Genomic DNA, 26121 nt, shown 5'->3' with positions numbered 1-26121 from the left:
ATGTTCCATTAAAGAAAGTTTTTCAAGGTGAGCACAGAAAATAGGTGGTTATAGTCACACTGAAATCCTGGAATATACCTTAAGGCTTAGATGTCATTTAATATAAAATAAAATTTATTCACACTACAATGTAAAAAAAAAAAAAACAATGCCCTTTATTTTGTTAGGGAAGTCCTCATAACTCACCTTTTAGGTTACAAATGTTCATTTACCTTTAAATGGAAAATTGCCAGGGCGCCTGGGTGACTCAGTGGGTTAAAGCCTCTACCTTCAGCTCGGGTCATGATCCCAGGGTCCTGGGATCGAGCCCCACATCAGGCTTTCTGCTCCACGGGGAGCTTGCTTCCTCCTCCTCTCTCTCTCTCTGCCTCTCTGCTTACGTGTGATCTCTGTCAAATAAATAAATAAATAAATAAATCTTTAAAAAAAAAAAGGAAAATTGCCTATAACGAACACTTAGACTTAACCTATTCATAGTAATCATGTCACAACAGTGAATTTTACCATCGCCAGGCCATTTGATGATTAGCTGTCACCAGCTTCAGAATGTGGGCCTGGCAGGGCTGTGAGATTGAAGTATATTGACGAGGCAATGTATAGAGATTAAGAATGATGTGTTAGAGTTCAAATTCTGACTTTGTCACTAGTTTACCTTTGTGAACTTAACCTCTCTGTGTTCACTCTCCTTATCCCTAGAATGACAGTGACGGGATCCATCTCATGGAGCTGACATTAGATGATCCGTGATTAGTGCCTTAGGACCATGTCTGGCAAAATAAATCCTAATAAACATTTTAATTATTATTTTAGAATACCACACTCCATAATAAAATAGGTCTTGGAAGACCTGCTTTGGCATAGAGTTCACAATTCATTGTCTGCCCTACAGACCTTCTAGGTGTTTAAATATGTTTTAGAGATCATTCTGTAGTGTAAAACTTAAATATTTCTCCAAATTCCAGTTTCTCTGTAAGACCCAATATTCATCCCCTTTGTGTTCACACTCGGAATTCTTACCGCACTAAGAGCCTCCTCACTACATCTCATCACATCTGTTGCTTTGCTTTTTAATTTCTAAATTAGTGTGTCTTACAGTCTATGACGTTTTAGAATTAACATGTCTTTTTATATCATAGTAGTACAAATAGGGTTCTGATGGCAGTGATAAGAGGCAGAGGTCACAAAAAGTAGGGCATCTGAGGAACAATGTCGTGAAGGAAATAATCCACCACAGGGGCTTGAAAGATGAGTTAAGTATTAGGTAAATGGTGATGTCAAGAAGAGCATCCCAGATACTGAAGAGTATTCATTTGCTAATCATGACACTGTGGCTAGAACCCAAGTGGTATTTCTCTATTGTTTTTGGAGATGGAGTTAATATGTATACAGCACTTAGTGCGGTTCATAGCAAGTACTTACATGGGTGTTATTGTTACCTACTTTTATTTATAGACAGTCATGCATGTATGAATTCCTAAAATACAGTCTGGTTTGCTTTCCTGGGGAATTTCTAGAAATTAATCATACTTATTTCTTTTATAACTTGGTTCTTTTGCTCAGCATTATGTTTATAAGATATATCCACTTTGAGGCATAGAGTTGAAATTAAGTTTTTCCTGCTTATAGAATGGACTTAATATACTGATATTTATTAAACCACTTTTTTTAAAAATAAATTTAAATTCAGTTGACCAATATATCGTCCATCATTAGTTTCAGGTGTAGAGTTCAGTAATTCATCAGTTGCTTATAACACTCAGTGCTCATCACATCACGTGCCTTCCTTAATGCCTAGCACTCAGTTACCTGATCCCCCCCCCCACTTCCCCTCCAGCAGCCCTCAGTGGGTTTCCTATAGTTAAGAGTCTCTCATGGTTAAACCACTCTTCTGTTGTTTGATGTAAGGGTTATATTACACTGTTGCTAAGAACTTTTCTTGTATGTCTCCTCGCATGTATGTGCAAGAGCTTCTCTAGCGCATTCACCCAAAGTGGGATTTCTGGGTTACAGAATGGGCACATGTCCAACCTTACCAAACGCACCAAGTTATATTATTCTACCAATATATAAGAGTCCCCCTTTTCCGTATTCTTCCCACTGTTTAGTATTATCTGACTTTTTAATCTGGGGCTATTTTGAGCATGTGCTATAAGAGGGATTTTTTAAAATAAAATAAATAAAATATTTAAAAAATATATATAAATATGTAAATAAATGTATAAAATATAAATGACATATATTTAGAGCATATGTTATGAGGTATTTTTTAATAAAAATAAATATAAAAATAAAAATATATAAATATATATATATTATAATATAATAAAGTTATAAATAAAAATAAAAAATAAAAGAATCATTATCTTAGTGAGCATCTTTAAAGAACAGTGTCTCTAATTTGTTGCTAACATTATTTTGTTTTGATACCCTATTCACCTTACCCCCACCACCACTTCATTCCTTTATCTGGAATTGAACCCCAGACCAAAGTGGGGCTCAATTCCAGTACCAATTTGAATTATGTAGGTTAAGATAGTTGTCTAAAAGTGTTAGTTTTACTTGCATCTTTGGGGGACATTTTTATAGCCTGTTACCTCGACATCAGTTAGATCTGTAAACTGTCTGAAGAATATAATCCTGTTTTCTTCCAGAATGTAAAAAAATCACCTAAGAACCCAGAACCCAGGCATTTTACCCCTGAAGATTTCTTCAGAATTTTTAACAGATCCATTGATGCCCTCAAGGACTTGGAAACAGTGGCATCTAAAACTAGTGAATGTGTGCTCCCTTCAACATTAAGTCCTGAAAAAGGTAAGACAAATAAGAATTTCCAATTCATATGTGAAAAGCAAGCTTGAATCTTGTATATATAGGTAAGACTCTACCTCTGACCCAAATATATGTGTAGCTAGAGAAAGATGTATGTGTACATGTCTAACACAGAGACATATATAAATGGCATGAAAGAAATAATCAGTTGATTTGTTGGTTTTCAAACCAAAGCAACACTTGTCATTTTCAAATATAAGAATTTTCTGTTGGTAAACAATATGGGAGGTAGATTTATCTGATACTTGCTTGTATTGTATAGTGTGTGTTACTCTTCATCTCCAGTTTTCTTAATGTTCCCTTTTCAAGCCTTTTCCTTAAGGTCTACCTCTGAGTCATGAATTCTGATCTTTACCAGTTACTCAGTATTGAGACTTGTTTTCCCACTGGGAAAATCTGTGTTACTTATGTTTGTTAAGTATACAGGCAATGAATCTTTGCCCTGTAAGGTGACTGTGATGAATTTCTTAATTAAAATAGAACAGGACCCAGTAAGAAATAAATAGGATCTGAATAATCAAAATTTGGGAAGCAGACCTTGAAAGTACTCTGGTATTGCACTTCAACCTTTTGCACACTCTGTAATTTATGTAAATCACCATGCAACACTGACACATTATTGCTTTCTATTTAGATTCCAGAGTCAGTGTCACAAAACCATTTATGTTACCCCCTGTTGCAGCCAGCTCCCTTAGGAATGACAGCAGTAGCAGTAATAGTAAGTACATACGTCTGATTTAATGCATGCATGGCTCCAGTTAGCACCTATGGGAGTATTGCATGGGCTTTAAAGGAAATTTCTGCAATTATAATATTAATACTGTTCTGGTACTGTTCTTCCTGTTACAATCTTCCTGAGAATTAAATATTAGGTTTCTATGTAAGTGATGAATCAGTAAATTCTACTCCTGAAATCAATATTATACTATATGTGAACTAACTAGAATTTAAATGAAAATTTGGGGGTGCCTGGGTGGCTCAGTTGCTTAAGCGTCTGATTCTTGGTTTTGGCTCAAGTCCTGATTTCAGGGTCATGAGATTAAGCCCCGCATGGGCTCCTCACTCAGCATGGAATCTGCTTGAGATTCTTTCTCCCTCTCTGTCTGCCCTTCCTGCTTGTGTGCACTCTCTCTCTTTCTCAAATTAATAAATATTTTTTAAAAAATTTTTTAATAAGTAAATAAATATTAGTTTTGTAGGAATGGGTTTCCCTACAACCCAAGATGATCTTTAGAGTATTGGGCCAAAATCTGTTAAGATTGTTTTAAATAAGTCATATAGTTACTTTTAGAAATATGATTTAAGCTTTATTCATTGTCAACTTAATATATTTGTTGTGGGATTTGCCTGACAAAATGGAATTTTAAAATTGAAAGTACAGATGTTGGTTGTATTAGAATTCTAAGGATATTTTCAGTTTTGCTATATCAGTATTTACAATTTTATATTTGTGTATCTGATGATTTTATTTACTATAAAATAATGTTAGAAGAGAATATGCTTCTTCGCCTTAAATTTATGTGCTCTTTGACTAAGGACCCAATTTCCTGGTAGTTTGATGTCCTCCTTTTAAATACAGGGAAGGTCGTTATAAAGGTCATTGGATTTTACTAAATATTCTGATCCTCTAGTTTCAAGGAAGCTGTAGAAGGAAAAAAAATCATCCTATGATTTTAGTTTAAAAAGTTATCCCTTAATTTAGTAATGGCGGGGCGCCTGGTGGCTCAGTGGATTAAGCCGCTGCCTTCGGCTCAGGTCATGATCTCAGGGTCCTGGGATCGAGCCCCACATCGGGCTCTCTGCTCAGCAGGGAGCCTGCATCCCTCTCTCTCTCTCTCTCTCTGCCTCCCCATCTACTTGTGATTTCTCTCTGTCAAATAAATAAATAAAATCTTTAAAAAAAAAAAAAGACTTAGTAATGGGGTACTGTCATATGTTCAAGGACATAGAGAGGACCTACCTATAAAAAGTAATAATCAATTTAGTACAAATCCACAATACCAGTTCTGTAATTCAGAAAAAATTTAAAAACCTCTAAAATCCATTTGTTTGGGAATTTTTGGCACCAAAACCTGACCTGACCTAAACTGAGATAAGGCTGTTTATAGTCTTTCTCCTTCTAAAAGTGAATATTTATAGATTTCACTATAGAAATATTGTGTTTGATCACAGCATGCTACCTAGACTTTGCTGAGGATATTATATACAATATCTGTAAGACAGAATCTTCTAAAATCTCAAAATTCTGAATTACAAAACATATCAGATCTGAAAAGTTTTAGAAAGAGACTGTGTTAACCAGTCAAGGTCTTTCTTACTAACTACTGATTTTATTTTATTAATCTTTTCAAAGATGCAACTTTTGGCTTCTTAATTTATATTTCATTGGTTTCTCATCTTTATTATTTCCTTCTTTTTTTTTTTTTTAAAGATTTTATTTATTTATTTGACAGAGAGATTACAAGTAGGCAGAGAGGCAGGCAGAGAGAGGAGGAAGCAGGCTCCCTGCTGAGCAGAGAGCCTGATGTGGGACTCGATCCCAGGACCCTGAGATCATGACCTGAGCCAAGGCAGCAGCTTAACCCACTGAGCCACCCAGGCGCCCTATTTCCTTCTTTTTACTTTGGGCTTAGTTTGTTCAGCTAAGTTGTAGCTGAAGTCCTTAAGGTTGAAAAGTTTGATTAGTGATTTAAGCCATTCTAATTTTCTGTTGGAAGCACTTAAAGTTAAAAATTTTCTTGTAAGCAACTTTAGTTGCATCCCACACACTTTGATATATTGTGTTTCCATTATTTCTTCAAAAATATCTTTTAATTCTCCATGTGATTTCTTCTTTAATTCATGAGTAATTTAAAAGTGGGTTACTTAATGTCTAAAAATGTGTAGATTCTTTTTGGATATCTTATTGGTTTCTAAATTCTATTGTCAGAAAACATACACTGTAATCTTTCAAAATTTATTGAAACTTATGTGTATCATTCAAATAATGAGTGTAGCATTCTAAAATTTGATCAAAATGGCTGATAATGTTCAGATCTTCCAAATGCTTATTAAATTTTTTTATCTAATTTTCTTTATCAACTACTAATAGAGGAACAGTAAAAATCTTTTATTTGTGGTTTTTGCCATTTCTCCTTTTGGTTATGTATTTTCTACTTCATATTTTGAAGCTGTATTATTAGGTGGGTATAGTGAAATAATCATCATTATCTCTGCTAGAATTCTTTGTCTTGAAGTGTATTTTGTCTGCGTTAGTGGAGCCAGTTTTTCTTAATGCTTACTGTTTTCATGGTATACCTTTCTTCTTTTCAACCTACTGTCTCCATTTTTAAAGATCATCTCTGGTAGTCAGTGTATAGTTGGGCCTTGCTATTTCAGCTAGGCTGTCTTTGACTTTTAATTAGAGTATTTTATCCATTTATATTTAATACAGTTATTGGTATGGTTGGATTTGGGCCTATCATTTATTTCCTATTTGCTTCATTTGTTTGTTTCTTCTTTCCAGATTGATTTTGGGTTAATTTTGTTAATTTTATTTTCAGTAGCTCTCTTTGCATTATTTTATGGTTGTTTTAGGAATTACAGTATACATCTTGCAATGTTCTACTTAATATTGTAGCACTTAAGAAAAAAATATGAGAATCATCTTTTGTGCTGTGTTGACATATAGATCTACATAGGTTATAAGCCTCACTATAGTCTTATAATTATTGCTTTAAGCTATCCTATGTCTTTTTTAAAAAACAAAAGAATATAGTTGTCTTTTGTATTTACCCATATATTATTTCTTAAACTTTGCATTCCTTCTTGTAAACCGAACTTTCCATCTAGTGTTAATTCCTTTCAGTCTAAAGTACTTCCTTTAGTATTTCCTGTGGTGTAAATCTACTGGCAACAAAATCTTTTTTTTTTTTGTTTTTTAATTAAAAAATGTCCGTGGGGGGGCGCCTGGGTGGCTCAGTGGGTTCAGGTCTCTGCCTTCGGCTCAGGTCATGATCCCAGAGTCCTGGGATCAAGCCCCACATCAGGCTCTCTGCTCTGCGGGGAGCCTGCTTCCTCCTCTCTCTCTGCCTGCCTCTCTGCCTACTTGTGATCTCTGTCAAATAAATAGAATATTAAAAAAATAAATAAATGTCCATGGGGGCACCTGGGTGACTCATTGTGTTAGTGACCATCTCTTGATCCCAGCTCAGGACTTGATCTTTGGGTCATGAGTTCGGGCCCCACATTGGGCTCTGTGCTGGGCATGGAGCGTACTTAAGAAAAAAAAATGTTGGGGCACCTGGGTGGCTCAGTAGGTTAAGCCACTGCCTTTGGCTCAAGTCATGATCTCAGGGTCCTGGGATGGAGCCCCGCATCAGACTCTCTGCTCAGCAGGGAGCCTGCTTCCTCCACTCCCTCTGCCTGCCTCTCTGCCTGCTTGTTATCTCTCTCTGTCAAATAAATAAATAAAATCTTTAAAAAAAAAATGTCTTCAGTACTGCAGGTGCTTTTTACCGGATACAGAATTCTGAGTAGTCAGAATTTTTTTTCAGTCCTTTAAAGATGTCACTTAATTGTCTTCCTGCTTTTATTGTTTTCTGAGAAAAAGGCATCCAGAGTTTATATTTGTTCTAATATGTACTGGGTCATTTTTCCCTCTGCCTTTCAAGTTTTTCTTCTGTGTAGTAGTTTGACTAAGATGTGCCTAGGACTGGGTTTTGTTTTTTTTGTTTTTTTGGGGGGTTTTTTGTATTTTTTTTCTTTTGCATATTGTCAAGCCTCTTTGATACATAAGTGTATTTTCCCAAAATCTTGGGGAAAATTTGTCCATAACTCTTTCAAATATTTTTCTTCATTTTCTCTCCTCTCCAAAAGGAATCACACATAGTATATTTAATCACACCCATAGCAATCACATATTTATTAGGTAGTTTGATCTTGTCTCACAGATTATGGAGGTTTTATTCAGATTTTTTTCTCTCTCCCCCCAATCTCTCTGTTCACCAAAATGCATAATTTCTATGCATTATTGCATAAAAATTATGGAATATTTATGCATTATTGCAATATTTCTTATTGTTTTCAAGTTTCCCTACTCTTCTGCCATCTGTAAGCTGCTGAACGTTTCATTCAATACATTTTTTTTTCATCCAATACAATTGCTTTTAATTTTGTTTAAACCAGTTTTGGTTCATAGCAAAATTTAGGGAAAGCTACATAGATTTCCCACATACCTCCTGCCCATACCCATGTGCAGCCTCTCCCGTTATCAATATTCCCCACAGAGAGGGAATATTTAACCTTTGTTATAACTGATAAACTTTCCTGGACACATCATAGCCATTCAAAGTGCCTATTTTACATAGGTTTCAGTCTTGGTGCTATACATTCTATGGGTTTGGATCTAGTACATTTTTTCATTTCTAAGTTTGTATTCTAAAATTTGCATTTAATTCTAAAATTTGCATTTAATTTTTTATTGTATATTTTCCTGCTGAGATTTTCCATCTGCATATTCATTATGATATTTTCTTTTTTGGCCCCTGGATGTATAGTTGACCTTTGAACAACAGGGGTTTGAACCACCTGGGTCCACTTGTACACAGATTTTTACAGTACTGTAAATTTATTTTCTCATGATTTTCTTAACATTTTCCTTAGATTATTTTAATATATATAATAGCTATAATGTATAAAATATGTGCTGTTTGTTATCGGTAAGGCTTTCAGTCAACAGTGGCCTATTAGTAAAGTTTTAGGGAAGTCAGAGTTACATGTAGATTTCTGCTGTGCAGGAGGCTGGTGCTCCTAACCCCTGCATTGTTCAGGGGCCAGCTGTTGTTCTGAATCTCTGAAGTTCTCATCTCCTGATCTCAACATACAGGTCATCTCAGTGTTGGTATGTGTTGACTGCCCCCAACTCCCTGATTATGGGTCGCATTTCCCTTTAAGTGGCTGGTTATTTTTGAATACATGCTGGATATTGTGGATATTATGTTTATGAGAATGTAGATTTTATAGCATTTCTTTAGATACTTCTGAGTTTTATACAGATAGTTCAGTTAGTGGCAGATTATCTTTATTTTCCTTCCCTGTCTTGTTTTTGAGCTTTCTTAGAAGGAAGGGGGAACATAGGCTTATTGCTAAGGCATAGAATTTCTAAGGTACCTCTTGAGTGCCTATTATTCTCCCCATTCTGGCTTGTCAGAGCTCCTTTGTCTCTGATCAACAGTCAAGATCATAGCTTCCCAGATATTGTTTATTGCCAGGCTTTGTGAAGTCTCTTCCTTGCATGTACAGCTTATTTTTTTTTAACCATTTGACTTAGTCAAATCTCCAGAGATTTCTGGTGCTCCTTTTCTACACAGTTCCTTTCCCACCAATAACCTTGCCCCACAAACTCCAGACACATCTGCATCCCTGAACTTCAGTCTCTGATTCCTTATTTCTGTGAAACTACTGAACCCTAGTTGGGTTCTATCTTCCATACCTCCCAGCCAGAAAATGAAGACAATCATGGGCCTCACCAGATATGTTTTTATTCTAAGGGATTACGTTCTTGAGCTACCTATTGACTAATGTATGAAAGTAACTACCTCAGGTAATTTGTTTAGTATAACAGTTATTTAGGTTGGGAAGGCTAATATGTTATTACCATGGTTGGAAGCAAAGGTCTTTTCTACTTAACCTCAAAGGACATTGAATATAAAACACCTATTCATTTTTTTTATTACAAAATGGTCAGCCTTCTTTTTTTGTTTTTTTTTTCCTTTTTATAAAAAAAATATGAATCTTGCATAATTTGCAGCTTTTTGCCAGGAGACGTTACTCATTAACATGGCACTTAGATACCCATGTGCAAAGGCTTGCTCTTGTAGAGTTTACCTTCTTGTAAGAGAAAGTCCTAGTATTTTTATCATATATATATATATATATATATTACAATATCTATTATAATAGAAGTATGTCAATGTTTTTAGTCATATCATAAAGGAGATGAGACTTTTTGGAGGGATATGGCCAGGGAAATTTGAAGGGAAATTTGCAGGATAAAAATCCCCAAAAGTGGTCATGGTAGCTATATGAAGGAGTCCTGAGACATGAGTGTTTTTTTATTATGCCATGATTCTCCCTTATTAGAAGTGTTCAAGTTATCCAGAAAGAGTTGTGTTTTCAAAATAATAGTAATTTCCTTTGTATCAAGCTAAAAGAATGTTTAAGATCCTTGCAGACTATATTTAAATGATATGGAAGTTATTCTTACTTTAACATTACTTTATTCATCTTCTAAAAAGACAGTCTTTGAGTCAGACTGCCTGGGCTTCTATATCAGTGTTGGCCCTTGGATAACTGTGTGACCTTGAGCAAGTTAATCTCTCTGGACTTGCCAGTCAAGTGAAGGATGAAAGTACCTCCTTCATAGAGTTTCTGTGAGTTTTAAATGTGTCAACACACACCAACTCGGAGCTATGCCTTATTTATAATACATGTTCATCGTTATTAGAATAATTAGGTGCACCAAGGCTGTGGGTCAGTACTTATGGCAACCTGCAATGAGCTTTGAATCTGAATTAAGGAGGGGTACTGATTTGAAGGTTTTCTAAGCACCAAGAGGTCCATGTTCACAGGCATGGTGATGCCTGTAAGTAAAATCATTTGAAAAAGCAGGTCAGCAAAATCATAGCACAGTTTTTTGTGTTCTGTATTTGAACAGATGTTGGGTATTATTGGTCAAACCAAACAAGTCAGTTTCCATTAATTTTGGACATTCATAATAAGGAACAGAATTATGACAACAAAGCCCAGAGATGTGGGATTACTCAAATCCTATCCAGATGAGCTTCCTCACCCTACAAGTTTTATGTGGCAGTCTTTACATGAAAGCAAAGCTTTGTTACTAGCTTGGGCATCTGTAGGGCCAAATAACCACCATTTGGCCCTGAGGCACACAGTTCAAATTTCACTGATCTCCAGTAAGTAGCAGCAGTAGCCTTGGGAATGAATAAGCCTTTTCTGATAACATTCTTTTTTTCTCTCTGCTAGAGGGACTGTAGTATTTCTGGAAAGAACCAAAGGCTGGCTATTAAGCTCTTTGCATTAGGGAGAAATAACAAAAGCAAAGCAATATTGACTCCTCCAGGAGGTGAAGCTCAGTTCCTCTGGTCCATTTCCCCTCCCAGTCTTTAGGAGGCCCCCTCCTCCCTCTCTCCGGCTGGTAGACTGCTGCAATGTCCTCCCTCTCCTGCAGGTAGACTGCTGCAATGTGTTAGTCAGGTTCTGGGACTTTGGGGCCAGAGTTCTGGGGGTGGAACTTTTAAAGTAGTTAAAAAGTGACTACTCTGGAAGAGTGAGGTCTCTTGTCCAGCATGGATTTGTTTGGAAAACTTTTAGGGGCTGTCCTACCTGAGAAAGACGGTGAGCAGAGAATCCCGGAGTATCTCACTTTGGTAAGCCACTTCTGCTTGTTGTTAGTGGCCCTGGTCTTTCCTGTGGTCTGAATGGCTCAAGTCAAGATTTGGCTTTGGGAAAGAACAGGAAGAATTTATGATGTTGCTTGCCTTGATTCTAGGGCCTCTGGTAGCCGAGTATATGTAATAGAATTCTCCATAGCACCAACCCAGCTCCTTTGTTTTTGACTGGAGTCTGGGGACAAAAATATTAATAGCTTCCTTTGTTCTCTGTGTATATCTTCATGAGGGGACCCCTCTCGGATCCCTCCTGGTCAAATCTATCATAACCACACAGCAGTCTCAAGAGACACTGTGGGCCATAGTGCTGCAGGAATTTTTTTTCTCTGTCTGTGCCCATGGTTCTTGGTCATGCCACCTTAAAAAATGAAGAGGTAGACCAGACAGAGTGGTGGGCAGCAAAACAAGCTTTAGTGAGTGATAGCAAAGTGATAGTACAGAGCTCCCAAGGTAGGAGAAAACCCAAAGGGGTTGCCACGGGAGTTTCTAAGTCTAGGTGTTTTTATGGACTTGCTGACAGGCTGGGTCAATCTGATGAACCTTCCCACTGCCTGTCATCCAGTCAGGGTTTTGTCACATGGGAAGGGAGGGAGGATTCCTTCCACATCAGGGTAAAGTCCTTTTAAGGGTGGTTTCCTCTTCCTGGGGGTTTGGGGGAGGGGCTCCTGTCCCTGCCTTCCAGCTATCCTTCATCAACAGCACAGTGGCCCTCAAGGAGAATTCAGACTTGTTACTGGAATACAACCACAAATAGCCAAGTTACGTACAGATAGTGATATGAAAACTCCTAAAATGTCAAGAATTGCTTATAATTCTGAGTCCATTTTCTGAGAGAAAATACTTTTATAAATGGTAGTTAAATTCCAGACTAATATACACAATCTTTGCTATAACCCTTAAAATAGCTGTATTAGTACAACAATGGTAGTACCACCAATCGATTATACCAAATTCCACTTGTAACTCTTTTTTTCTAATGAAAGAATTGATGTTGAATTCTACTTTAAAGTGCCTAAAACTTATTTCCCACGAGGCTATAGGATGGTTGGGGTGGGGGGCGATCAGAAGATACGCTAGTCTAGTCTCAAGGAAGTGATGTGTAGTTATATGAATGGAAGACCCCACTTCCCTCCCTATCGCCCTTTCTTAAGTGTAAGGGGCACCCATGACACCCTTCCCCAACACACACATACACACACACACACACACACACACACACACATTTCCTATTAGAGCCCTTTGGAAATAGGAGTCCAGCGATTAGTGAATTCCATGCTCCCAGTTTACAAATGGTGGGGAAATGGGCAATTCCTATTCTCTCTGTAGTAGATAAGATTTGTTTCTGGCCTCTCAGGTTAAATCTGTAAGTTCATGTTCTCCCTGTAAATGTTTACACATGTACAGTGGTTTGGATCTTTTATGTTATGTACTTAATATGTTAAACAGGTGACTATAGGCTGACACCATATCCCAAATGTTGCATAATATAGCCCCAAACAATCATTTACCTTGGATTAGTTTGCATTTGATCCTATAATTGCTGAAAATATATAATTTCTAAATGTATTCCTTCACCAAAGAAAAACTGAAGACTTCCGGTTCTTTTCGTACAGGTCGGCACATGTGTCTGTGTCTCTAACAACCAGGTTGTTCCTTGTAAGGAGACAGAGAGAAGAGAACCTTGTGGTAGATGGTAGATGTGTTTTGTTTAATTCATGAATCATTTTGCTGCTCACGGAGGAGCTGAGCAAGGTCAAAAGGAGTCCTAAGTTAATCTTACATGTTTTTTTCCCTCAAACAGCACCCCCCCAACCCCGCCCAATCTCTTGCTGTGAGAAGACACTGGTATTTTCAACCATTCTTTAGTGTTTAATGGTCTCAGGCTTTCCAACATAAAAGGTCCGAAAAATCAAACCTTTAGTCCTTAACACAGAGCCGGCCACGCTCTGACATCCAGTAAAGGTATACTGCGGATGTGATGAGGAAACGCCATGGCTCTAAGTATGAGGTACCTAACTAATAGCTAAGTCCACTTAATGACTTAGTACTTGTGACAGGCAAAGCAGCTTAATGCCTACTGTCCTCAATCCGGGTTGCAAAATGTCCTCTTCCAAATTTCTTGGCAAGATGTGAAGAGTGAGAAAACAAAAAAAGTTTTCGAAGATAAAGTCATGGAAAATGGATTTGCTCGAGAGTACAAATCGCCTTTAGGAATATGTCATCTGTGTTCCATGTGTGTCAACATCAGCCACGTCAAAGATCCTTCTGTGGCTTTTCTTTTATTTTTCAACTTAAAGTGTTTTGGAGACAACATGGACTTGTCTGGCTGTCCCAAAACAATACTCCGTGGAAATATCAGGGTTCCAAATATTTTAAACAGAGCTGGGCCAAGAGTACGTTATGGCAACAGTTGGGAACAGCCATAGGTTAAGAGCAAAACCTCTGTCCGGGATGTGCCGCTCACCACTGCACTGTTGAATTACAGGGAAGGCCGCAAACCCCCTTGGAGACTCCAACTTGCAGTGGGCAGCCATGGCCTTGCCAGCATTCTTCTCTCTTGTAATTGGGTTTGCTTTTGGAGCCTTATACTGGAAGGTAAGGGTTGCTATTCCTTTTTTATTCTCCTTGATCAAAACTTCATGAACTTTAGATATTTATTTGTGCATACTTGATTTACATAAACGATTACCAAACTGCCCTTTTCTGAGAAAAGGTCCTACCTTAACTTAGTCTCAATAGACTCTAAATCTAAAGGTTTTTCCCCTTATTCCTTATCATGCTTAGGAGACAATCCTCCCACTGCTGAAAAGGCACACTTAAGAAATGGGAACTGATTTTCATAGCCCGCAGCAAATAGAAAAAGGAAGAAATAGGTTACAAATCCTATGATTTGCTTTTAAAGCCAAACAGAAGTGCCATTGTGTTATCTGCTATTTTGGATTTCTCTTCTTCTGTTCTCTTCTCACAGAAACCTATCCAACATTTTGAAATGCACTAAATCATTGTGGTTCAAATTTTTGAACTGTCTTTTGAATTTGATACTACTTTTTCACCTCCAACCCCCTAAAAAAGTTGATAATATGGTGCATTTTCCATATTTATTTATTGCAGAAGTATTTTATATGCTGCATGCTGGGGGGGGGGAACCCTGATATTGGAGTTATTGACATAAAATATACAACTGATACCATTAACCTCTTGAATATTATACATGATATTTTTATAATACATATCCTGTTCTTTTCCCAGAAGAAACAACCAAATCTCACAAGGACAGTTGAAAATATACAGATTAATGAAGAGGATAATGAAATAAGGTACTTTATTTGCTAAATATGTGCAGAAGTAAGCTTGACAGTTGCCATTTCTTTTTTTTTTTTTTTTTTTTTTTTTAAAGATTTTATTTATTTACTTGACAGACAGAGACCACAAGTAAGCAGAGAGGCAGGCAGAGAGAGAGGAGGAAGCAGGCTCCCTGCTGAGCAGAGAACCCGATGTGGGGCTCGATCCCAGGATGCTGGGATCATGACCCGAGCCGAAGGCAGAGGCTTTAACCCACTGAGCCACCCAGGCGCCCCGACAGTTGCCATTTCACCAACCATGCACATGCTTATATGTCTTTAAGAAGTTACTTGCTCTGCATGGCATCTCCCAATGCGTATCGGTGATCTTTATCCACATTTCGTACCTCACACTTGCTTCGGTGCCGCATCTCCACTTACCTGTAAAAGACCTTCACATCTTTGTGAGCTATCTTCAGGCATCAGTAGTGATCCTCTAGGCTCCCTTTCTCTAAGCAGCAGAATCTTGCTTGGATGCCCCATCCCAGGGCTCTGGAGGCTCATCTGCACATTCTCCTTCATTTCCATGCCACCCATAGGACTTACTGATTCCTGCTCCCTGTGTCTTAGCTCTTTGGCAATAGTATTCATCTTCATCCATATCTTTATGATGTCTTGGTTGAGCTGCCACAGAACCTTGCTTTTCCTTCCCCTTTCTAAACCGTACTCTTGTCTCCTTATGCCGTAAACCCCGGTTCATGAGGTTACCTCCTAGTCAGGATACTTGCAGTGACTTTCTTTTGCATCCTTGATATATATGGCTTCCCTCTAGCTTTTGGAGCGCTTAGCTCTTCTCAGTCTGTTTAGTATTTTCTCCAAGCCCAAACACAAAAATTGTTTTGAAAACTTTGCATTTACTGTAGCTGATGCTGATCACTTTTACCTTACCCCATATTGCCTAAATACTAATATTTTGCTTTACCTCCAGTTATAGTTTAGTTTGGCATGTTACTTTCTCTTCAGTCATGCCTTTGTATATACATATACACGTATGAAGTACAGATAGGAATTTTTAGTATGTGTACATGCATAGGCAGATAGGAATTTTTAGTATGTGTACATTACTTGGGAAGACTATATTGAGGCAGATAAAGTCTTCCTTCTTCTCTTCAGTACTGTTTATGAAGGTAAGCTTCCCTCTCAATTTTGTCACCTTTTCTAACTGTATTTACAGAAAAACTGCCTTTTACAATGCCAAGATCACGGTATCCTGCAGAATCTCTGTCCAAAAGCAAATAGCATTTTTCTCTCTGTTTTTCAGTATGTTGCAAGAAAAAGAGAGAGAGTTTCAAGAGGTGTAATTGTGGCTTCTATCAACACTGTTACTTTCGTACCTTGGTAAGTTTTTCAAATTCAAGATGAAAGATTTAAAAAAATAATACAACATCTTAGATGCTTAAACTCAGAAACAAAATATAGTAAATTGACTATTAAACTGATGTCAGTATGTTAATGGAAGCTGTTACAGTGAATTACATATGCACAATTCATTTACGTGTGTTCGACATTTTGAAAGACAAGAAGAGAATAGTGGTCCTGATTAGTGGATTCGTCTTGTGTGGGAGGTATACAAAAAATTAACAGTGGAGTGTTTGCTATTTAGAGGCCAGAAAAAAAAAAAATTTAGGAAAGGGGAAAAAAATTAGGACTAAAGTAATATTAAGAGAGGAAGAGTAAATAAAACCCATTTCAGCTAGGTGTGGCTACTATAACATAATAAAAAAAGTATCTCAGGGGACGGCTGGGTGGCTCAGTGGGTTAAAGCCTCTGCCTTCCGCTCAGGTCGTGATCCTGGGGTCCTGGGATCAAGTTCTGCATTGGCTCTCTGCTCAGCAGGGAGCCTGCTTCCTCCTCTCTCTGCCTGCCTCTCTGCCTACTTGTGATCTCTGTCTGTGAAATAAATAAATAAAATCTTAAAAAAAAAAAAAAGAGTATCTCAGAAGCTGAAACAAGTGAATGCCAAAAATGTTTCCTTGCTATTTAAAGGAAAAAGAGAAAGGACCAAACTATCTTAAGGGATCAGGAGAAGAAAGTTGTCAAGGTAAAGTGCTGCGTGCCATGGGACTGGCATTCATTGTGCCTCATCCCAGTCCAGAGCCCAGGATGCCATAAACATAAACCAGAAACAGAGACCCATTGAGATCATGAAGGACTGTGGAGGGCTTGTGGGAGAAGAGTAAGAAACCATGGCCAGGAGGTGCGGATTCTCCTGTTTGCTCTCCTGTCTACTTTCTCAGGGGCCCAGCTGCAGGTTCCAGATGAGCGGGGTCGGGGAGGGGCTGGGGCAAGCACCACAACGGCACTAACCTGACCCAGCCTCAGTTCCTGCTCCGCTCTTTTCTACCTCCACCGCCAACTCACTGCTCATTGTGCTGTGGCTCTGGGGTCCTGGGCATTTATCAGAGTGGAACATGAGCGTTCTCGCATTTTCCTCAGTCTTTAGTTCTTTCCCTGCAGTCCCTCCTCATCAGAAGATCATTTACTCTCCGGGGTTCTTCGATAGATGGTCTGTTGGTGAGCTTTGCCTTTGCTTTATAGGTCACTGTCCTTCCAACTTCATTTTTGTCCCAGATTCAGAAATTTATCTCCAGATTGAACCGTCCCAGGGAAGCTGGGTCACAGAGCTTTTTAACTCCTCCAGGGGCTCACTTTAGTAGCTGGAGAGCATTTTTCAACAGCCACAAATAACATAATATAATAATTATGTCACATATTTCTCTAACCCTTTAACCCTGCTATTACAGGGACTTCTAAATTAGGCCTTTAATTGGGCCCTTGATCCTATCCAAAGTATAAACAGCACCTTTTCCCCAACCCTGCTCACCATATGACCTTCTCTCTAAGCTCATGTTTTCTGTCAAACAATGTTAACAAGTAGATATTTTCTCTTGATACTTTTTATTTTCTGGAGCAATACTCTGCAAGGTGAAATCATAGGTTTCTAGAAAACATAATTTCTCTGCCCTTCAACCCCAACATGAGCCTCGCAGGAGGTTCTCTGCTGTTTCACTTCCCTAAAGCTAGACATCCACAAACCACACATTACATGGTTAATTGAGTCTTAAAGTCTCAAGTAACGTCCTCTGTTTGGTTTTGGACTGCATTGATCACTGGGATTCTCTTTTGGCACACAGGTCTTTAATCATATGGTTTTTAATTGAGGCATTTATCCTGTGACATTTGGAAAATGGATTATGATGGGAAAACCCAGGGCACGTGTTTAGGAGGGAAAACAATTGCGTGTTAAAGCAGCCATAGTCAAGCAACTGGGGCGTAGTTAGGGAGAGGAGCAGAGCTTGGCTGGTTCTTGCCATGTCTCCTTCACAAGTGACTCTCTTGTAACCTCTGTGTTGTAGACCCTCACTCAAGGCTTGTTGAAAGAGTGTGACAGGGTCAATAAACCCGGAATGAACATTTAACCACTAGTAAGGAAGACAGTCCTTCTGAAGTATGTTTTTTTTTTATTAGTTTACAAGACGAATAAGTGCTAGAGACCAGTTGTGACACATTATGCCCATAGTTCACAGTGCTGTAGTGTGTACTTAAATAGGTGGAAAGAGGGTAGAGCTCACAGTAAGCGTTCTTACCTCAGTAAAATAAAGTTTTAAAAATCTTTAAGAAAGCAAAGTGGGGTTTCTTTTTATCGCATATGTGTGCACGCATGCGCACGTAATTTGCTGAATTGGGTCAATAGGGAAGTAAAATCTCCAAAGTAAGGGGAAGGAGAGTTGTGGGAAATGACAGTTTTTCTTAAAAGTGAAATACTGTTCATGTTTACAGTGAATCAAGCTGGGTTTAAAACGAAGCTCTGGATTGATTACAAATGGACTCCTCACACATTACAAGTGGTGAAATCGGAGGTGGCATTCTCCTTCATAAAGTATTACTCATCATGTCCACTGAGCTCGCTCAAGACTGAACTCCGGTACCACCACTTCAGAAAGCCGACTTCTCAAATTTATGACCAGCTCATTATATTTCATGTGACAGCTCATACATCTTGAAATGCCCATGTAATACACACTAATAGGACTTCTCAATTACTTTTATAGACATTTTGTGTCCTCTGCTAAGCCATAAGCTCTTACAGGGCATGATTTGCTTCTGAATTTCATTTTGGAATCCCACCAAACTATATAGCTTATTATACTTTGTGCATGCAACTGATGAATAAATATTTGTTGGGAAGGAAAATGGAGAAGATGGGAATCTCAGAATTGCATTAATGTGAGAACAAAATTTATGAAAATAAAAACAAAAATAGACACAGGAAGGATAAGAAAAAGACAAAAGATCCAGCTCATCATCCTGAATCTACAGACCCTAAATTCAAAATGTATAGGTATCATGTGTAGTCATTTACTGAGTACCCATTGTGTAAAGCCTTTTGCTGGTCCCTGTATCAGCAGAGGTTTTTAAAACCTGCCAAGGATCTTGAAGTATAATTTGGGAAGAGGGGTGTGATAAAGGAAGAGGTTGGTGAGGGCAAAATATAAGGTGGTAGGAGAGGAAATATACCAAGAAATAAAATAGTAGTAAAAAGCACCAAGATTGAAATGTCATTCGCAGTTCTTGCTATGCATTTTTAAAAGTAGGTATAATTTGGATTATGGCCATTTTTTTTTTAGCTTACAAGGACGGGGAAAGTTCAGGGAATGACTCAGATATATGGCAGGGATTTCTCCCTGAAGTGTAGGTTTCACCAACTAAAACAAATTAAGATAAATATTGTAGTACTACAATAGAAAATGGAATAGTTAGTTCTTTAAATGAAATAACCCATAATTGGAAGATGAAGAGAAGGAGGGTTTGGTATTTTAAAAACGAGGAAAGAAGGTGGAAAGATTATAAGGTAATGAGCTGGAAACAAAAAAAATTGGCTCTAAATGAAAATAGACTAGAGTGGTGTCTATTTGACACCAAACATGAAAATATCTACACAAAAAGCTAAAAACAGACTTAATCACGAGCTAATTTCAAGTATTCCTACATGGCATCCCACAAGAATTTTTCATTTATTAGCAGTATATAGCCATTTGAGAAAGAAACAAAAGAGAGTATTTATAGGGAAATTTTGCTCTTCATTCTTCCCACAAATGTGATTCCAACACACTCTAGTAAGTAGGTACATGGTTGGATGCAAAGCTTAATATAACCGAGTTATGTCCTCAGATTGCTTATAGCCTACAAAATGAAATAAGGCAAGGCATATGCATAATAACCTACTTTTAAAAGGAAACTAGAGGTTTATGAACTTAAAAAAGCAATGAAAAGAGCTTACAAGGCAAATGCAATAAGAGATCAAAGGCAAGACCAATGCTTACGTTGCAGAGGATGTATCCTTGACATAGGTGTGGAATGGATGGACCTCCTAGAACTATACACAGGTATACCCATATACAGTTGCCTTATCTGAAAGGAGAGAAATCACTAGCAACAGAAGAAAGGCTTCATCACAAGCTAGATGTTGGAGGTGGCAGATATACTGAGCCAGATCTTGGATGATGGGTAAAATTTTAATAGCAATAGGAAAGGAGTCGTCTGGATACTGCAGATGGCATAAACTGAGTCAGGGAGGCCAGAAGATGCAGAAAGTGTGTTCAAGAGTCCATTTGTACAGTTAGTTAGACTCCCAGTGGAAAGTCACACATGAAGGGTTAAAAGGCTGAGAAACAACGATATGGACGTCAGTTTGAAAAATTCCAAGTATAGGACATATACTTTATGGAGTCATGTAAGGAGATGTTGGAGGGTTGGAAAAGATGTGAGTGATACAATCAGAGCCAAGGTTTAGGAAAGTAATGAGAAGTTGGTGTGGCCAGATTGATGGTTGGAAGCAGTGAGCTGGAGTCATGGAGTTCCTTCCACCTAGGAAGCCAATCTTCCAAACAGATGAGAGAGAATGATGACCTGGACTAGGGTCAGGGCCATGGAAATAGGAAAGCATGAACCACTTTGGAGATATGCAGTAAAAGAATCAACACATTTTGATTACTGGTGAAATGTGAGGCTCGACATCACAGGTAGTATTCAAGGATGATTTGGGGCCTATGAGACTAACCAGGTAGTGGTGCCATTCAAAGAAAATAAGGGAAGGAGGTGTTAAGAAATACTGACCAGTGGCTGAATCTGTTAGACTGGAGATTCAAAGAACAGTCAGGGCTGGAAGTAAGAGATTTGGGGTTTGGGAGTCAGCTACAAAGAATTTTCATTGAGACATTGGGAGAAGGACTGCATCATCACGCCCAGTTTGGTTGACTGTAAATAGTGTGACTTGGTAGACACTAGGACAGAGTGTTTAATGAAACTCCCCAGCATGGTAAATGTTGAAAATAATTATTACAATTAGGCTGGTGGAGAAATTCACAAAAGAAACACAGCCTGGACATTTCCTGCAGACCTGAGCTAAGACAGGAGATAATAGATCCTAGAGTTGAAATACGGATGACCTTGAGTCAGGTTTAGTCATTTGGCACACAGGGCTTGGCAAGATCTGTGACTCTTTACCAGATGTTTCCCAAGAATTTCTGGAGCTTTGGAGGATTTGTTTTTGAACCTCATCTGTAGACACATTATAATATAGAGGATAAGAAGGGATTAGACTTGGGTTCAGGACTTGGCTCTGCAACTAGATAAGCTGTATGTCCATTGTCTTAACCCCTGGTTTTTCAGAGATAGTTAAGGGGATAATATGACTCACCCTGCTTATTTCATGAGGTTGTTGCTAGTATCTAGGGTATCATTATAAAAATTGTAGTTTTTGTTCTATGGGAGAACAGTTGTCAAACCTTCAAGTTCATTTTCTTTGCTAAGAGACCTGGGGACAAAATTAGAAATAGATTTCCATTTTTGCTTCTCTACTTAAGTTTAGAATTTTAAGCTCTTCTAGCTTTTTAAAAAATATATATCCTTTGGCTTTTGTGTGTGTGTGATTCCCTTTTACTTTTTAAATCAAGCTTTAAAATATCTGCTATATGTTTTGGATTTCTGAGTTTTCTTAATGTTTCTTAATTTTTCTTTCAGGATTTAGTTCTCTTTTCCCAGGTGCAGGTTCTCTAGTTTCTGGAGTTCTCTGTTTGGTAAACTGTCATGTAATATGGTTTTTAGAATATTCATTTAGAATGACTGGATAAAAATACTGCACTTCTTATCACTTATAGTGTGGAATTTTACACAATTTACTTATAACCTCTGCACTGATGTCAAATATTTAAAAACTGAGATTCTGGGATTGATAAGGACAAAGAGAAAGAGTATTGAGTAGGGAAGAAAAAGCAACATACATATTCATTTAGGGGTTGCAACTAGAAAAAAAAAACAGGAAGTATAGATACTTGACTTGAAAGTTGAAAATCCTAAAGCAGAGCCCAAAACTCAGTGGTTTAAAACCAGTTCTGAAGAAATGAAACATTGTCTAGGTTTCATGTTTCGACAAGTACAATAAGCTCTGTTTGGCCAAATGAACCTCCCCAGAGGCTTTGTCAGGATCTGGTGCCAGATTTCTGTCTTTCTTTTCTTGGCTGACAGTATTGATAATGAACATGCAGCTGCTGTTCCTCAGTTGAGAGAAGCGATGGCTTGAACCTGGCTGGGCAGTTAACACACTAGCATTGCTCAGTGACCACAAGGCTGCTGTTTGTTGGTGGTGATCAGCTTTTCCGCTGGTTATCTCCTTCATGCTACTCCATTTCTCTCTAGACACTGCCTGGGTCTTTCAAAGCCTCTCCCCTTACCTACCACCTTCTCATGGCCTGATTAGAGAAATTCAAGGCTACAAGATAACCCTCTTACCACAAATGGAAACAATCTGTGGTATGCAAACCGGTAAACAGGTGTGAAAGTCACTGGGTATGCATTCAACCATCCTTATGTTCAAAGAATATTTACTGAGTATCTCCTTTGTGTCAGGCACTGTTCTAGGTATTGGAGCACAGCAGTTAAAAAGACAGACAAATGGAGTGCCTGGGTGGCTCATCAGTTAAGTGTCTGCCTTCAGCTTAGTTTATGATCCCAGGGTCCTGGAATCAAGCCCCACATAGGGCTGGCTTCCTGCTCAGCCAGGAGTCTGTTTCTCCCTCTGCCCCTTCCCCTGCTCACTCTTGCTCTCTCTCTCTTTCTAAAGAAATAAATAAAATCTTTAAAAAAAAAAAAAGTGGCCAAAACTCTGTGTCCTCATGGAGCATACATTCTAATGGGTGGAGAGACTCAAACAGTAAGATCATTTCAGATAATGTTAAATGTTAACAGGAAGATCAGAGAGAGTGACTAGTCATTGCATTTGGGGAAAGATTTGTCAAGTGCTTTTAGGCTGTGTAAGTGAAGCAGTTATTTTAAGTCTATGACTCAATGTGGAGTCCTATGAATTCAGCTTTTGAGAATGAAAAGGCGGCAGAAAGCAGATACACCATAACCTCTCTCTCTTTTCTTTCCTCCCTAGGCGGGTAACAGTTCATGTTTGCTTCATAAATGAAGCAGCTTTAAACAAATTCATATTCTGTCTGGAGTGACAGACTGCATTTTTATCTGTTCTTGCTACCCATGACTCTATGGATGATTCACAAATTGGAACAAAGTGTTTTACTGTGAAACTGGCGCTGAATTAATCATCTATAAAGAAGAACTTGCATGGAGCAGGACTCTATTTTAAGGACCTGGGGGACTTGTGGTCTCATTTAGAACTTGCAACTGATGTTGGGAGAGAAAGCACGTGCCCCAGACTGCATGCACCATTTTGCATGCCTCCAGAAGTGTCTAATTGCTGAAAAGCCACATAGCTTGATTTTCAGTTACAACCTGCAGCTCACAGTTATCTTGGCCTCTGCAAGTAGATTTCATCCTGAATAGTGGGGGGTAATAATTTTTCTCAAAGGAATCCAGAAAAAAATTTAAAAACAAATGTCAATAACATCAACAACTCTACATAGAGAAAACAGTGGGGATAAAATCATTGGAGTAGACAGCATGTCAGCCTTGTAGATGCTAATGAATGGTCTGGGTCTGATCTCGGTCTCTTCTCGACATAAACCTGTATCCCATTAGACAAATGGACATGGTTAGCTGGATCTAACCATGACTATGAGCCAGTATTGAATTAGAACATTGATGTCATCAACAAAATGAAACACAACCTACAGATGGGAGAAAATGATTGCGTATCATGTATCTGATAATGGGCTAATATCTAAAATCTACAAAGAACACCTACAACTCAACAGAAAAAATATATATAATTTTAAAATGGGCAGAAGATCTGAATAGACAGTTTTCCAAAGAGGAGCTACAGATGACCAACAGATAAATGAAAAGTTGCTGAACATTAGTCACCAGAGCAATGCAAACCAAAACCACAATGAGAGATTCCCCCCATATCTGTTAGAATGGCTATTATCTAAAAAGATGATAGTAAGTTTGGGTAAGGATGTGGAGAAAAAGGGAACCCTTGTGCCCCGTTGGTGGAAATGCATATTGGTGCCATCACTATGGAAAATTTTGAGTTTGCTCAAAAAATTTAAAATACAACTGCCATATTATCCAGGAATTCCATTTCTGGGAATTTATCCAAGGAAAATGAAAACTAATTCTAAAAGATGTATAAACCCCTATGTCCTTTGCATTATTTACAGTGGCCAAGATATAGAAACAATTATATAAGTGTACACCAATGGGTGAATGGATAAAGATGATGTGTGTATGTGTGCATGTACCTATATGTGTGTGCACACACACACACACACACACACACAATGGATTATCATTCAGCTCTAAAAATGAAATCTTACCATTTGTGATAATATGGATGGACCTTGAGGGCATTAGGCTAAGTGAAACAAGTCAGAACAACAAATACCATATGATCTCTTATATGTGGAGTCTAAAAAAATTAAAAAAAGACAAAAATACCAAGCATACAAAGAAAAGATTGGTGGTTGCAAGGGATGGGGTGGGGTAATAAATGAATGACCTAGGTTTTTTATTAGTTTAAGTTAAATAAAAATGTAAAAATAATAAGCCCTTCCCCCAAATATTGATGCCTTTACAGAGAGGAAAATTTCCAAAAGACTTAGGACCCAAAGCTAAGAACACTGAATATCAGGACAGTCACTGAGGAACACATTCAACACCCTTTCCCCCTGCCACTATCAGAGTGTATAAATTGTGCTTGCAAAATATATTATGAAATGTTTATATTCTAAAAATACTACAGAGTTATATAAAAGGACTACAGAGAAATTGCTGACTATATGAAGGTGCAATTTTCAATTTACATCATGAGAGAAAGTAAAAATAAATTATATTTAGTATCTAAGAAAACCACACCCACATTATAATATGGGTATTGAAAACTAGGTTACTTGGCTTTTATAAGGCAGCAAGGAATCAGGAAATTTTAGTTATTTTTCATATAATCACCATTATCAGCTTAAAGGATCCATTTATTTAAAATTAGTCACTGTGTATTCATTAATGTTTATGAAATAAAGCTAGCGAGCTTTACATAGTTACACATGTCAGTTTGCTATTTAAAACATGTAACAGCATTTGTCCTATTAAGAGTGAATTTGTAAGAATTCCAAAGATGGACATCATGCTTTTAAACTAAAGTTGTTAAGACATTGTGTGAATTTCCATTACCAATTTTTTATAGGCAAAGAAGCATCTGACTGAAATGAATTCTTATGGTTTATTTTGATGAAGATACTTTTACTATATCATGAACAGATACATAAAGGAATCCAAAGCTCTCTATTGTAACCTAATTCTTGTTATAACATTGTTGTCATGTTCTACCCCTCAGATGACCATTTGCAGTGTAGTGATTAAAAAAAAAAAAAAGAAGAAAGAAAGAAATCATGAAAAACTGTGAGCTTCCCTTTGATTTCAAAAGTCCAAGAATTTCTAGCCTAGTTAGATTTTAGATTATGTTCAAAGCAGATCTAAATCAACTCCAGTGAAGTGGCCTTTGCTCTATTTTTATACCAAAGAGCCCAGATGCTTTCTGTGAGCCCTTCCTTCTCTAAAGTGCTGGGGTTCCTTAAAAGGTAGTCATTTCTCTAAGATGCAACCCAGGTGCTTTGGGAAACTTCATTGACTTATTCAGGCCCTTAAATATCCCCTGATACAATCGATTAGTAATAAACCCAGAGATCAGTTTATTTGCTGAAAGGACCTGTCTCAGTGTGTGACATTGGTTATTTTGAGGAAAATAGATATGAATATGTCTGAATTATATGTGTAGGTCAGGTGTAGATTGAGAAAATTGATACTTCTCAGTTTAATAATCTGATTTATTTCACCAGTGGTTTCGAATCGCTTAGGCGTGAGAAAATGCTGTTTTGTAGGCTTGAGAGTACGAGAAAAACACTTTTGTTCTCAAAGCTAGGAACTGGGTTTTACCACTCAAGGAGATGGTTCTACTCAATAGACTTAAGTAAACGAATTCAGTAAGTTATGAAATATGGCATGGTAGGCAAGGGATAATATATTCTGCCTAATTAAATACA

At 37.8% G+C, this 26121-nt stretch overlaps 1 protein-coding gene and 1 long non-coding RNA gene across 5 annotated transcripts in view; one reads left to right on the top strand and one right to left on the bottom strand.

The window, feature by feature from the left end:
- Window positions 1–24129, top strand: part of KITLG (KIT ligand) — an 87546-nt gene extending 63417 nt beyond the window's left edge. The window contains exons 5-10 of one of the 3 annotated variants that reach the window (XM_004748570.3): window positions 2652–2811; window positions 3464–3547; window positions 13765–13874; window positions 14529–14596; window positions 15882–15958; window positions 23058–24129. In XM_004748570.3, coding sequence (XP_004748627.1) covers window positions 2652–2811; window positions 3464–3547; window positions 13765–13874; window positions 14529–14596; window positions 15882–15921 — 462 coding nt within the window. In that variant the 3' untranslated portion in view covers window positions 15922–15958; window positions 23058–24129. Of the gene's footprint in view, window positions 1–2651; window positions 2812–3463; window positions 3548–13764; window positions 13875–14528; window positions 14597–15881; window positions 15959–18400; window positions 21338–23057 lie in introns of those variants that run through there. The other 2 variants (XM_004748571.3, XM_045082971.1) reach the window with 2 other exon arrangements.
- Window positions 1–26121, bottom strand: part of LOC123392856 — a 191636-nt gene that overhangs the window by 6707 nt on the left and 158808 nt on the right. Inside the window, exons 1-2 of one of the 2 annotated variants that reach the window (XR_006607533.1) lie at window positions 12788–13770; window positions 11215–11330 (exon numbers count right to left, since the gene is read on the bottom strand). This is a non-coding gene — a long non-coding RNA (uncharacterized LOC123392856). Of the gene's footprint in view, window positions 1–11214; window positions 11331–12787; window positions 13771–26121 lie in introns of those variants that run through there. The other variant, XR_006607534.1, reaches the window with a different exon arrangement.

Source organism: Mustela putorius, unplaced genomic scaffold, assembly GCF_011764305.1.
Source record: "Mustela putorius furo isolate JIRA1106 unplaced genomic scaffold, ASM1176430v1.1 tig00000640_pilon_pilon_pilon, whole genome shotgun sequence".
NCBI classification, from domain to species: Eukaryota; Metazoa; Chordata; class Mammalia; order Carnivora; family Mustelidae; genus Mustela; species Mustela putorius.
The sequence above is the reverse complement of the archived record's forward strand: the minus strand, read 5'-3'. Positions and strand labels throughout refer to the sequence as shown.